The sequence below is a fragment of the Eptatretus burgeri genome, chromosome 13, assembly GCF_056783735.1.
Source record: "Eptatretus burgeri isolate ZD-2024b chromosome 13, Ebu_testis_v1, whole genome shotgun sequence".
Taxonomy (NCBI): Eukaryota; Metazoa; Chordata; class Myxini; order Myxiniformes; family Myxinidae; genus Eptatretus; species Eptatretus burgeri.
Window position 1 is genome coordinate 19101963 of NC_140973.1, and position 14659 is coordinate 19116621.

Genomic DNA, 14659 nt, shown 5'->3' on the forward strand with positions numbered 1-14659 from the left:
CTTTTATTAGACAAGGTCAGAGGTCAAGTTGACGATTTCGTAAGTACCAGTCTCTGACTGCTTGTTACTTACGAAATTGTTACGAAAAACGAAACTTACTTACGACTGCTTGTTACTGTTTCGTTAGTATATTGATGCCTTACGTTTCTGTTTGTTTGTTTGTTTGTTTGTTTGTTTGTAGGCACGATAACTCGAGAACGGAAGAAGCTACCAATGTCAAATTGCACCACGTGATTCAGGAGGGTGATGGCTAGTGCTGATTAGATTTTGGTCAAAATCGGTCAAAGGTCAAGGTCATGGTGAGGTCAAATATTCGATTTTTGATGGTTTGGTACAGATAACTCGAGAACGGAAGAGGCTACCAATGTCAAATTACACCACTTGATTCAGGAGGCTAATAGCTAGTGCTGATTAGATTTTGGTCAAAATCGGTCAAAGGTCCAGGTCACAGTTAGGTCAAACATCCAAAAAATGATAACTCGAGAACGGAAGAAGCTTCCAATGTCAAATTACACCACGTGATTCAGGAGGGTGGTGGCTTGCGCTGATTAGATTTTGGTCAAAATCGGTCAAAGGTCAAGGTCACAGTGAGGTCGAACATCCAAAGCATTCCATTTTTGATGGTTTGGTACAGAATCATCGTAGAAACTTCTGGTTTGCGTCGCTACCTTCTCAAGAGACAGCTTTTATTAGACAAGGTCAGAGGTCAAGTTGACGATTTCGTAAGTACCAGTCTATGACTGCTTGTTTGTTTGTTTGTTTGTAGGCACGGTAACTCGAGAACGGAAGAAGCTACCAATGTCAAATTCCACCACGTGATTCAGGAGGGTGATGGCTAGCGCTGATTAGATTTTGGTCAAAATAGGTCAAAGGTCAAGGTCACAGTGAGGTCAAACATCCAAAAAATAGTTATAACTCGAGAACGTAAGAAGCTTCCAATGTCAAATTACACCACGTGATTCAGGAGGGTGATGGCTAGCGCTGATTAGATTTTGGTCAAAATCAGTCAAAGGTCAAGGTCACAGTGAGGTAAAACATTCAATTTTTGATGGTTTGGTGGAGAATCATCATAGAAACCTCTGGTTTGCGTCGCTACCTTCTCGAGAGACAGCTTTTATTAGACAAAGTCAGAGGTCAAGTTGACGATTTCGTAAGTACCAGTCTATGACTGCTTGTTACTTACGAAATCTAAAGATTTCGTAAGTATATTGATGCCTTACGTTTCCATTTGTTTGTTTGTTTGTAGGCACGATAACACGAGAACGGAAGAAGCTACCAATGTCAAATTACACCACGTGATTAAGGACGGTGATGGCTAGTGCTGATTAGATTTTGGTTAAAATCGATCAAAGGTCAAGGTCACGGTGAGGTCAAATATTCGATTTTTGATGGTTTGGTGCAGATAACTCGAGAACGGAAGAAGCTACCAATGTCAAATTGCACCATGTGATTCAGGAGGCTGATGGCTAGTGCTGATTAGATTTTGGTCAAAATTGGTCAAAGGTCAAGGTCACAGTGAGGTCAAACATCCAAAAAATGATAACTCGAGAACGGAAGAAGCTTCCAATGTCAAATTACACCACCTGATTCAGGATGGTGGTGGCTAGCGCTGATTAGATTTTGGTCAAAATCGTTCAAAGGTCAAGGTCACAGTGAGGTCAAACATCCAAAACATTTGATTTTTGATGGTTTGGTCCAGAAAATCATCGTAGAAACTTCTGGTTTGCGTCGCTACCTTCTCAAGAGACAGTTTTTATTAGACAAGGTCAGAGGTCAAGTTGACAATTTCGTAAGTACCAGTCTATGACTGCTTGTTTGTTTATTTGTCTGTTTGTTTATTTTTGTGCAGGATATCTCAAAAAGTTGTGGACGGTATTTAATGAAATTTAGTGAGCTGGTTTGGTGTCTGACAACGATGAATTGATTAGATTTTGGTGTAGATCCGGATACGGATCTGATAATTGTTTTTTTAAATGATTCTTCACCATTGACAGATGGGGCTAAAACGATATATAGCACGATATCTCGAATAATTTTCAACGGATTCGGACAAAATTTGGTGGATAGGTTTGGTGTATGACGAGGCCAAATCGATTCAATTTTGGTGAAGATCTGAATCTGGATCCAGACGTGAGCATTTTTTAATTTTTGAAGTCTTTCTTCTGCATTCAGATGAGACCAACCAGAGTTGGTGTCAAAGCCATCCAATGCTCGCCTGTTTATACATCTATCGTTTTTAAAAGACTCGTCTAATAATTAATATTTTTTTTATAAAGCATTGCAGTGAAGTCTGATCCAATAAATTTTAAAGCAATATATGTACTTGTATATTGTAATCAGTAACAAGAGCGCAAGTGAGCACAATATACGTCCGAACAAGAAAGAAGGTGTATACAGAATTGTGCTACTACATGGAAAACAGCATCCTGGTTGCCATGGCAACCACTTTAGATGGAGAACGTATGTCATGGCACACCGTCTCCACAGTCTGTACCTATGTACCAAATATGAAACATGAAAGTTGAAAACTTTGGGAGGTAGAGTGCGGACAGGAACGGATGGAGAACACCATCCTGGTTGCCATGGCAACCACTTTAGATGACGAACGTATGTCTCCACAGTATGTACTAAATATGAAACGTGAAAGTTGAAAACTTTGGGAGTTTGTGTGCGGACAGGAACGGATGGAAAACAGCATCCTGGTTGCCATGGCAACCACTTTAGATGACGAACGTATGTCGCGACACACTGTCTCCACAGTCTGTACCTATGTACCAAATATGAAACGTGAAAGTTGAAAACTTTTGGAGGTAGAGTGCGGACAGGAACGGATGGAAAACAGCATCCTGGTTGCCATGGCAACCACTTTAGATGACGAACATACATACGAACATTCTGTATACAGGCGAGCTGAAAACTATATATCAGGTGATATTTCAAAAGGTTGTGGATGAGTTGTAACAAAGCTTGGTGGATGAGTTGGGGAGATGAGTTGGCAGAAAATGACATTTATTTTTTGGAAGATATATATATATATATATATATTTTTTTTTATTTATTTATTTATTTACATATATATGAATTTGTGTTATTGTTCTAATAAGTCAATGCTGTTTCTTTTGTCAGCATTTCCTTGGTTTGGCTTGGATATTGGAGGAACGCTTGTGAAGCTTGCTTATTTCGAACCCAAGGACATCACGGCAGAGGAGGAAGAAGAAGAAGTTGAAAGCCTGCGAAGCATTCGTCACTACCTCACATCTAATGTAGCTTATGGTAGTACTGGGGTGCGGGATGTGCACCTGGAGATGCGAGACTTGTGTCTCAGTGGTCGTCTTGGCACTCTCCATTGTATTCGCTTTCCAACGGCAGACATGCCACGTTTTCTGGCCATGGGACGTGACAAGCGCTTCAGCAGTCTGCACACTGCTCTGTGTGCTACGGGTGGGGGAGCTTACAAATTTGAGCAGGACTTCCGCCAGGTATGTGTCTGACTTCTGTATTTGGTATTCATGATGCAGCTTGGTCTTTTAGTTTCCATCTGTGCGCTTTGCTCATGTTGTGACGATCCCAGGATTAAAATTTATCTACAGTACATTGATATCTGCCATTGTCCTTGTCCTGTATTTGGGGTTTGTACAAGTTCATATTTCAAGCTCACTCACTGTTAAAAAAATTAATTATTTACCAACATGTTCTGCAGACGCCACAAATACTGAATCATCATCAATCACTTTGATGAATCGTCATAAGAAATTCTGATTAAGATCATAGTTCCCTGTTAGAGGATCAAGTCATAAAATTTTTATTGTTGTAACGACCTGAACTTTTATTTTTACACTTGAAAAAAACTTACAATTCTAATGCGTATGAAAACTTGTTTTTTGACTCTTGGTTCAGCTTCCCACGTAGTGAGAAGCTGAGAGCAGTAAAGAGCATTTAATGTGGAAAAATGTGCATTGTGGTTTTTAAAGGGCATTGTACAAAAGTTTGTTTAATCTGCGGTTAGATTAGAGGACAATGGGCAAGTGGTGTGCAAGGTAAACAAAGAGTTGTGCAAGTTCAATTGATGTGAATAATGCAGTTACTACGAAGTAGAATTCGACGCGAATGCATCAATGGATCCAATCGATTTTTAAACTGAATTCAAACCACACACATAATGTTGCTTTCACATTTTAATGAAATCATTGGTGAAACAAGAGAGTTCTCTTCCAAAGAACTTGTATGCAAGAGGATTCCATTTATGCCTGGTGTTGGCTTAATGGTTAGGGTGGTGGGCTTGGGATCCTCAAATCCTGAGTTCAAATCCCGCTCGACTGTTGAATTAATACCAGGTGGGGTTGACTCTGCCTGTCATCCTTCTGAGGTCAGCAAAATGAGTGCCAGCTTGCTGGTATCCTGTGTCGGAGTGGTGACCTGTCCAGGATTGTGTCCAATAGCCAAGGAGATTGCTTAGGCAGCACCAACGCTCTGCACAGAGGACGGTCCCAATGGATGGATTCCATTTGGCCCATCAAAGCCTGTGCTATTGTTTGCAACTTATGGTTGTTGTCCATGCTCTTTCCTTGTTATATGTTGAATGTGTACCATTACAAGGAAGCAGCATATACCATTTTTCGTCTTTGGTATGACTCGGCTGGGATTCGAACCCCCGAGCTCCCAGACTCGGAGCAGACGCTCTCACCATTATGCAACCGAGACTGGTACGGGTCAATGGGGATATAAAGACAAGAAAACCATGACACGATACACAACCGCTTGTTAAGGGCTATGATTTGCATCCGTGCATTGTGGACCGGAAAACAAAGCCTTAGCCCTGAATGGGGGGTTTTTTTGGCAATGAGAGTAAGTCTCTGTTTGGCATTTTAACCTCATGTGTACATAATATACGTGATTCGAATCTCCCTTCAACCCCCACTCCCAATTTATGTTGCCGCAGCTGAAAGCGCTGGAGGCATTATGTTTTCGGGTTATCTGTCCATGCGTGTGTTACGGTTGTGGGGGTAGATGGAGGAATTTCATAGCAAAGTTAGGATTGAATCGATTTGGTTGGTCCGTGTATGTGTAGGAGACATCTCAATGTATATTAAGTAGGGAAACTGTGAGCTTAAGTGTTGTCACCACACAGGGGGTGGTGTGGTGTTTTAATTAGATAGTGAATAAGGATAATTTCCCCCAGTATGTGATTGCCCCTGTGACCTATTCCTATGTTTTTGCATTTACAAGCCATGAAGGAGTTGTGTTTTTTTTTATAACAAGCAAGCAAAACGAGCGGAGCAGGCAGAGGCCCCGCCTTCCTGGGTTTCGTGCCAGCAAGCCACGCTCAGAGGTGGAAGAAGGTTCGCAGTCGTTGTGAGAGGAACGTGGCTGGGACAGTGGATCTTGCTTTGCTCTCCTCTCGGCACGACGAAATGGCTGCATCATTCTCGTGTCATGCTGTGAATTGGCTCGCGTATTGAGCAAGACGCTGGCCATTGACTCTTGGCTGGTCGTGAGAGACGGACCTCGAAGCCTCATGTATGTTACCAAAGGGAGTGGCACAATTCTGCACAGAGCATATCGGTAAGCATGATTGACGAGGAAGCCGCAACGCGGTCTCTGAGCCTTGGCATTGAATACCGCTCACAAATTTCCTCGCGTACGTTTCCCGCTGCAAGAGAGTGGCTCGGTGCCATTTTGGGCGCATCTACCTATGCAGGACGAAGTGCCTCGATTCCAAAGTTCTATTATTCGTTCTTTTATTTCGTTTCCCCCTTGTCTGTATTTAAGTCCATGTGTAGAGACGCCTCGACTTAGATCTTAATTTACTTCATGTTATTATTATTACATTCTGACTTGTACCCTTGTAAATACTTGTCGATTTTCATGAAATCCCCACGTTTATTTTCAGTTGCTGTGTCCATGTATTTGGCGCGAGGTTCGAGTATAAACCCCTTGTGCTGTGCTTCCGTCGCTCCACCAGTGCCACCAATGCTGTTCCCGCACACACGATGATATCTGAAGATCACATATCCGCCTCCTAAGGAAAACCGCTCGGCTATCCGGGCTGGTCGGTGTTAACCACCCGTCCACCACAATTGGGTCGGGGGGGATTTAAACTTAACCGCCCAGGCCCACGACACGTGCATGCGTGTGTTGCAGATTTTCATTGCCGTGATAACTTGTGAACCGTTGAAGGGATTTTGACCAAACTTGTCATTGCTATGGACTGTCGACTAGTCGATCAAGTCGAATTTAGTCGTTTTTCAGCCGTTACTAGCCAACAAAAGCATCCATAGCAACGGTTCTTTCTCACACATAACTAGGACATACCATGAACCTACCATACCAGTTTCATGTATGTGACACAAGGATGAACTCATTACATTTTGGATCAAAAAGTTCAAAGGCTTAAGGTCACATTCCCTTTAATTTAAAATCTGTTACCGCAACAACTTGTGAACCACTCAAGATATTTCAACAATACTTGACAAACGTATGGACTGTAACATAAAGGTCAAAGGTCATCTACCCTCTGAAAATCATTTTGCAGATCATAACTCGAGTTGGAGCATCTGACGTCATCTCTCTTCTACTTATCTGTCCTTTATCTCCTTCTCTGTCTCTCTGTCTCTGTGTCTGTGTCTGTGTCTCTCTCTCTCTCTCTCTCTCTCTCTCTCTCTCTCTCTGTCTCTCTGTCTCTCTGTCTCTCTGTCTCTCTGTCTCTCTGCCTCTCTGCCTCTCTGCCTCTCTGCCTCTCTGCCTCTCTGCCTCTCTGTCTCTCTGTCTCTCTGTCTCTCTGTCTCTCTGTCTCTCTGTCTCTCTGTCTCTCTGTCTCTCTGTCTCTCTGTCTCTCTGTCTCTCTGTCTCTCTGTCTCTCTGTCTCTCTGTCTCTCTGTCTCTCTGTCTCTCTGTCTTGCGGATTGTAGTCAGGATTTGTTTTGTACTTATTTTTCCTGCAGTATTATGGAAAATATCTTGTTTGTTAATTATTCGGACAATCATTATTTTGCAACGACGAGATGACAACACATTCAGAACATGTGGTTAAACTCGGTAATGCCCAGACTAGAATATTGAATCTGCTGGGGTGAAGATCCCTGTGATTGGCTTGCACTGTGACTGCTTTTATTACATCTGCCACCGAAGGTGAAGGGGGTTATGTTTTCACCCCTCTGTCTATCTGTCTGTGTGCAGGATATCTTAAAAAGTTGATGGATATGGATGAAATTTGGTGGGCATGTTGGGTGCGTGAGGAAGAAGAATTGATTCAATTTTGGTGAAGATCCGAATTTGGATCCGAGAATTTTTAAAGTGATTCTTCACAATTGAGAGATGGGGCTAAACTCTATTTATATATATATATATATATATGTATATGTATATATATATATATATATATATATATATATATATATATATATATATATATATATATGTATATATATATATATATATATATATATATATATATATATATATATATATATAAATATATATTGTTGCGGATTCACGCCCGCCGGCGTGCGAGCGGCCACGTAACTCGAATCGCGGCACGTCGCCCACCGGACGGACAATCCCGTCGTGACCCTCTCGGACTAACGCCGGGAACTAGTCACGGGTGGGCCTTTCGGCCTCACCACGATCGTGCCAATCGGCCCCCCGCGTGGGATAGGGTTGCTCGCCAAATTCGACCTACCTAAGTACCCACACGGAGGGTAGACCGGCGATCGCACCTCGCCGCAGGTCGACTTCGGACACGGGCCACTTTAAGCGACCCGTTCCGTACTATCGGGATAACCGAGCGGTGTTATCGTCAACCTCGACGGTTCGATTAATTATCGGGCGTATTTAGCCCACGACCAACCCTTTACGTGAAGTAAGATGGAGATTCAATAAAGGAAAAGACGAAGCGAAACGGGAAAAACAGTTCAACATAAAGCACATTTATTCCGCGGCAAACGGAAAGCACACATATACAATTATACACCAAAAGCAAATGTAAAAGTAGAAGAAGCACGACAATTCTGCACAAAAAGCAAATGTAACAATGCAGATCTACTACCGACTACCGAGCACACGGCAACACTTATACAGTTTTACTTCGCAGACGGCGCCGACAACACGTATACTCAAAGCAAAAGAAAAAGGGACCACCCTCAACGATGAGGGGGGGGGCAGACGGGCCTGGGGCCGAGACCGCGTCGAGCCTACCCGTCTGGTAATGAGCCGCAAAATGGCGGTGGCGCCCCGACTCCGCGGGCCTCGCTGGCACTGCCTGGAATGGGGTGGGAACGGGGCCCCCTTCTCACACTATCTCAGCGCGGGGGGAAACAGGAGGGGGTTGTTGATGCTTGGGGGAATGAGGATATCTCGCTGGCTTGGGTCCCGCGACGAGCGACTCCACCGCGACCTCGGTCGCGTTACCGGCCTCCCCTCTCCGCAGCTCCCCGACTCTGACACGAGCGCCCTCTCGACTGCCTTCGCCGCCGCCACAACTCTCCAACTCTCCCACTCTCCACTCTTCTCAACTCCGTCCAACTGCGATTCAGAAACTCTTTTTCTCTCCCGATTCAGAAACTCCCTCAACAACTCTTTCCAACTCAACTACTGCCTTTTCGGCGAGCGAACGCGCCCTTTATTGCCCCCGGGGCTTCGCTCCTTCACCTTCGACCCTTCACCTCTGGCTGGCTCCCCATTGGACAGAGGAAAAGTGGGCGTGAATGATTTTTGATCCGCGAATCTGCATATAGCGATTATACTCCGACGCACCTGGAGGCGGGCCAAATCGCCCCACGCTCGCTGATAGGACGGAACAGAAGTGGGCGTGAATCGTTTTTGATCCGATTTCTCGGAAAGGCTGGTGTTTTTGCACCCGCTGCTCGGTGCGCGCCCTGTACGAGTCCAGGATCGGTGCCCACAAGCAGCGCAGGAATGGCGGTGATGCGATGGTTGCGAGAGCGAGATATGATGGCAAGGCTCGTGGCTGTTGTTGTGAAGCGGAGTTGCGGTTGGTGGTTGTTGTGTGATGGCTGTTGAGACGTGGTTGGTGGTGGTTGTGGTGGTAGTAATGGCGGCTGGTCCAAAATAAAGATAGTAAAAGAAAAACGGCTATCTAAAAGGGTCGCAGCCCGAATGAATGACATTTATTCCCTCTAAACAACGGGTTTGGACTAACTACACATATACTTACAGAGATATCTCACCTAAGGGACCTGAATGGTGGTTTGCGAATTTCGTCAACCACAACACTACCCCCTCCCCTTTTTACAGACTCGTCCTGAGTCGTCAAATTTTCGTGTGCCATCATGTGTAGTTTTCCCCTAGTACATTTTACCTACGGATCCCTGAGTGCGACATTCATGGTATTCGTGTCCCCAAAATAAATAACCTGAGGGCTGAGTAACTACCTAAACAAACCCACTCACACGGACGACTTAAATAAAATTGCCGGCGCTAAGACAGACATGCCGGGGGCGCACTCATATTTACAGTACATCTTAACCTTAACTTACAAATTTTACACTAAACCATGGCCCAGGATCAATGGACTCTGCAAAAAGAAAGCAGTTAGCAGGGAGCCAGGCTGCTCGCATGCAGTCTCTGACTCAAACAATGCAGGTGACAGGGAACGTGGCCGGCTGCTCACACGCAGTCCAAGGCCTTCCCTTTTTAAAATGAACCCAGTGAACCACAACGGTGCATGGGCTGCACAAACGCAGTCTCCGTGCCAGCTCAAGTGGCACACGCAATGAACACAACGAATGGATGGATGAATGGATGGACGCAAACACGGTGCACGGGCTGCCACTGCAGGCCCGTGTTGTAGCTGCCAACAGGGCAGTTCTTGCAGCTTGCAAACTGTTGCTTTCTGATCCTGGTGCACATGGCAATGAACAAGGGGGGCAAAGCAAAAATTGAACGGGGGCTGGTGAACAGGGGCAGTGGGCATGGCAAAGGCGAGCAGGCAACACAGCCTGCAGAACAAGGCCGCTGCAGGCAAACACAGCCGGCAGACGATCTGGCCGGCACAGGCCTTGAAGCACAGCAGCTGCAGACAATCGGACCGGCACAGGCCTTGCAGCAAAACAACAGCTGCCGATGAAGTGGGCCGGCCTTTGCCTTGCAGCAACGCAGCCAGCAGATGAAGCTGGCCGGCCTTTGCCGCTCAGTGGAGGTTGGTGGAGGGAGTGCGGTGGTGCTGGCCACTCGGAAGGCGGGCTCGGACCTACCCTACGGTCTCCCTCCCAACCTATCGCCTTTTTTTTTTTGTATACCTTGGTCGAGGCTCGTATGAGAGCTAACACACAACTCACAGCAAGGAGGCATGAGACAAGAGGGGCGGGAGTGGAAGGGACAAAACAGTGGGGAACAGACACATTAGGTGAACTGTGGAAGGGAGAGGGATGGGGATGGGACAGGGAACATGGCGAAGAGAAGATGGACATTTCAGGGACTTTCAGGAAGGAAAGCAGGAGAAATGAAGGAAGTGGGCTTGGGTGGATTATCGGGGGTAGAAGAGATCGAGGATTTGGATGGGGGAAGATAAGAGGTGGTGGTGAACAGCTGTTTGGAAGCCTGGAGGGAAGAATGGGAAAGAATAGAGTGAGGAAGTTTATTCCAAAGGCGGGAAAAAAGAGGAATGAAAGAGTGAAGATGAGCAGTGATTCGTGATTTTGGTAGTTTTACCAGAAGGGGGTTGTTGGCGGACCTTGAGCGCCCTGTGGAAATGTGGTGGGGACAAATCGCAGAGAGAGCAGGGGGGGCAAGGCTGGAGAGGAGTCGGTAGAAGACAGAAAGACCACCGACCAACCTGCGGTGATTGAGTGAGAGGCCCAAAGACTCAGCTTCATTGCGGGAGATGCCGATGATCTTAAATGTCCTGGTTTCGACAGCGTGAAGCCGAGAAAGGTGGGAGGCAGGAGCACCAGCCCAGAGGGGAGAGCAGTACTCCATCAGGCTACGGACAAAAGCTTTGTAAGTGGTCAGGAGCTCAAGAGGGCCGAGGAAGGACTTAGCACGACGGAGGATTCCCAGTCGGCGACTGGCTTTTGAGGCGAGGTTGGAAATGTGACTTTCCCAGGAAAGGTCATGGCAGATAGTGAGACCTAGAAGCTTGAAAGAAAAGACTTCTTCCAGAGGATTGTTGAGAAAGTGGATGGGGGGGTTTTGTAAACGGTCCTTTCGAAGAGACATAGTGAGAGTGTGAGATTTGTCTGGATTGAAAGACATGTTCCACGTGTTGGACCAGTTTGTGATTTTATCCAGATCTGCAGTGAGTGAAAAAGCTGCTGCTTGCCGGTCTGAGGGATGACAGATGGTACGGCAGAGGGTGGAGTCGTCGGCAAAGAGAAATAGAGGATTTTCCAGAGAGTCCGAGAGATCATTGATGAAAACCAGAAAAAGAACAGGGCTCAGAACGCTACCTTGAGGAACTCCAGCCTGCACAGGAAGAGGGGATGAAAGAACTCCATTTAGGGCCACACGTTGACTGCGACAGGAGAGGAAGTCTGCGAGCCATGAGTGAAGATGGCCTTGAATACCATGGGAAGAGAGTTTGGTGAGTAGGGCAGGGTGCCAGACTGTGTCAAAAGCACGTGATATGTCCAGGGATACGGCTCGGATTTCCTGTCTGGCATTGAGGACCTCCATCCATTGATGGGAGAGCAGAAGCAGCATATCCAGGGTAGAGTGACCTGGTCTGAAACCAAATTGATGATTGGAAATCAAGCCATTGGAGAAGAGGAAGGATTTCATATCTGAGGCGATGATGGATTCCATCACCTTGCTGATGACTGGGAGAAGGCTGATTGGTCTGTAGTTATAGGGATCTGTTTTTGCACCTTTTTTATGCAGGGCAGTGATGTTAGCAGATTTCCAAGCAGATGGCAGATGACCTTGGGCAAATGAGAGGGTGAATAGAACAGAGAGAGGGTGAGCAAGAGCAGAAGAGCAGGCTTTGAGGACACGTGGGCTGATGCCGTCTGGACCGGTTGCAGAATCTGACTCGAGGTTTGAAAGCAAGCTCTCCACCTTGTCAGGAGAAAAGGATACAGAGTCCAGGGACAGTTGGGTGCGACTGGGTAAAGTGGGTAAAGATAGTGATGGGTTTAGGACACAAGATTTAGCTGCAAACACTGAGTTTAGACATTCAGCTTTATCACGTGTGGAATCAGCAGTGCGGCCATTTGAGGTAAGGGAGGGGATGGAGGGGGAACATACACCAGAAACAGATTTGATTAAACGCCACCAGGATTTTGAGGAGGGAGAGAGGTTTGAGAGTTCAGACTTGAGATGAGAAAGATGTTGTTTTCTGGCTCTCCTGAGGGTAGATACGCACTTGTTCCGAGCTTTGTGGAAAGAACTGAGATTGCCCTCAGTTGGGTTTGCTTTCCATGAGGCAAAGGCAAGTTGTTTCAGGACAACTGCCTCGCCACAAGCCTTTGCCTGTCACCGTCCATACCCACCCCCTTAATTTGTGAAAAACCAATTTAGCCCCCACTTATTTTTTTTATTTTTACTTCCCCACTATAAATCGTCCCCTAACCTCCTGTACTGTCCTTGTTCGGCTAACCTATCCTGTCACCTAGCCTACTCCCAACCCCTACGTTCCCTTCCCGGAGGGGAACAAGGGAGAGCTCGCGTCCTCTGTCGAGGCCCAATTCAAGCCTCAGAATGGCCTCCCCAGACTTCAGCGATCTATAACACAAAGTGGGTCCAGCGGCCCACAACGAGAGCGAGGGGATGGATGGTGCGGAGGGGTACACTTCCTATCTACCCTAACCATTTAACTGTTAAACTACCCCGGGGCTTTCAACAAGCGCCTCTCGCTTAAACTATTGGTTCTAACAACCCAGATTCCCGTCGCCTGTGTTGGTGTCCTTATAATTTCGGGCCTCCCCCCCCAATTTTCTCTCCGTGCCCTCACACGGTCTCATGGCTGGGACGCGTGGCTCCCCTTGGCAGGCACGACCCTCTGCCGAATCTCCCGCTATGGCACCCCCGGGCACTACACTGCCTCCGAGCCTACCAGCTCCCTAAACACCGGGGAGTGCCCCCCATGGCACCTCCCCTGAAACGCACACGTGGCAGGCTGGCTTCCCAGGCCCCTTTCCGAGGGTCACCCGTGCCCACAACACTGCCCACGAGGCTAATGGCACCCCGGGCCCCCGCACCAAGCAGGCGCACCCGTGCCCACTACGCTATCCCGGCCCTCCATGGGCCCTTGGCCTACCACGGCCGACTAGCCTGGTGCCCGGGGTACCCACTCAGCGATACTCACCTTTCGCAGCCACGTTCCCAGCCCGTCAACACGGCTCCTGCACCCCTCCAAACGGGTTTCGAGCCTACACTCCCACCAACAACAAAACGACCTCCATTTTGTAAATTTGACTAACCCCCTAACTCACTTTATACTGACCCCGGGGTCCCTTGGGCGGGAGTCACTCCTCCCCCCAATCACTCATCGCACCATGCATTCCCCATTCGCTCCACTCACACAGACCCGCTGGCCTCACTCACTCACCAAGCACATGCTTCCACTTCACTCACCAACTCTTCAACACACTCACCGCTGAACTCTGCCATCCTTCTAACTACCTCCGCTAACTAACTCGTGCTCCCACGTCGTCCCTTAAACTAGTAGCACGTTCCTTTTAACACTACGTAGCTAAACTACGTCAACTCTACACATCCAAAGGCTGTCACTGTCTCCAAATCTCTAAAATAACTTTTATTTCCCCACCTAAAGCTCATCCAAATCCCTCTAACTGATCCATTCCACGGGCCCCATGAGGACTTACCCCTGCCCCATGGAGCCGGTCTAACTAAGCTAACCCTTCCCCCTAACTAATTTCCATCCTGTGCCCTGGTCAAGGGGGTCTTCCACCCCTTGCCCAGGAATCCTGTTCACCCGAAAGTGAGGCTTGCTTTTTTTTTTTTTTCACATGCGCAGCACCAGCGCGGCAACTCACAGCTCGCGCACTTTGCACCTGCCCGTGACGTCATGCAGCTGCACGTGTACCTCGTCCCTCCTTGGACGGTACCATCCGGCAGGGATACCCCTCCTGCCGGATTCCAACCCCGCGTGCAGCCATGACGTCACCGTGCGCATAAAAAAAAAACACAAGCCCCATGTCTCGAGGGGTTCCCCACGCGAACACATGTGCTTTGCCCGTTGGAGCTTAACACACACGATCGCGTGGAGAACCCGTCCGGTCCAAATCCATAATCCTGCCTAAACTTTGTCCGTCCGCGGGATCGGCAAATCCACCGCGTGCGTTTCCGGACCGGGACTTCACTCTCGCAAGCGAGCACGTGGGGGCCTCGTGCGTTGCACAGCACGGACCTCGTGCTCGCTGCTGGGTGAACCCGGCACGGTGCGCAAAACATCTACAGCCGCTACTCGGCTTTCTTTCCTCTGTCGCAGTCTCCGTCGCCATTCAACACAAGCACTCCCGCGTGTTACGACGCTAACACACCTCACCATTAAACTCACACCGGGAGACGCGGCTGCATGTTCACACATGCCGACCGACATCTCCCTTACACACAGCGACCTTGCACACGCTGTCTCTCTCACACTCGGCCGCTCACTCACGCATGCCATTTCCCTTGCACACGTGGCTCCACTCACTCGCGGCCTTCCACTCACTCGTGCCATTTCCCTCACACAAACCAT

The 14659-nt window shown here is 47.6% G+C and overlaps 1 protein-coding gene across 2 annotated transcripts in view; it reads left to right on the plus strand.

The window, feature by feature from the left end:
- Positions 1–14659, plus strand: part of LOC147013988 (pantothenate kinase 3-like) — a 71378-nt gene that overhangs the window by 9309 nt on the left and 47410 nt on the right. For both annotated transcript variants that reach the window (XM_085851509.1, XM_085851508.1), the window contains exon 2: positions 3127–3479. In XM_085851509.1, the coding sequence (XP_085707635.1) occupies positions 3127–3479 (353 nt within the window). The remainder of the gene's footprint in view (positions 1–3126; positions 3480–14659) is intronic.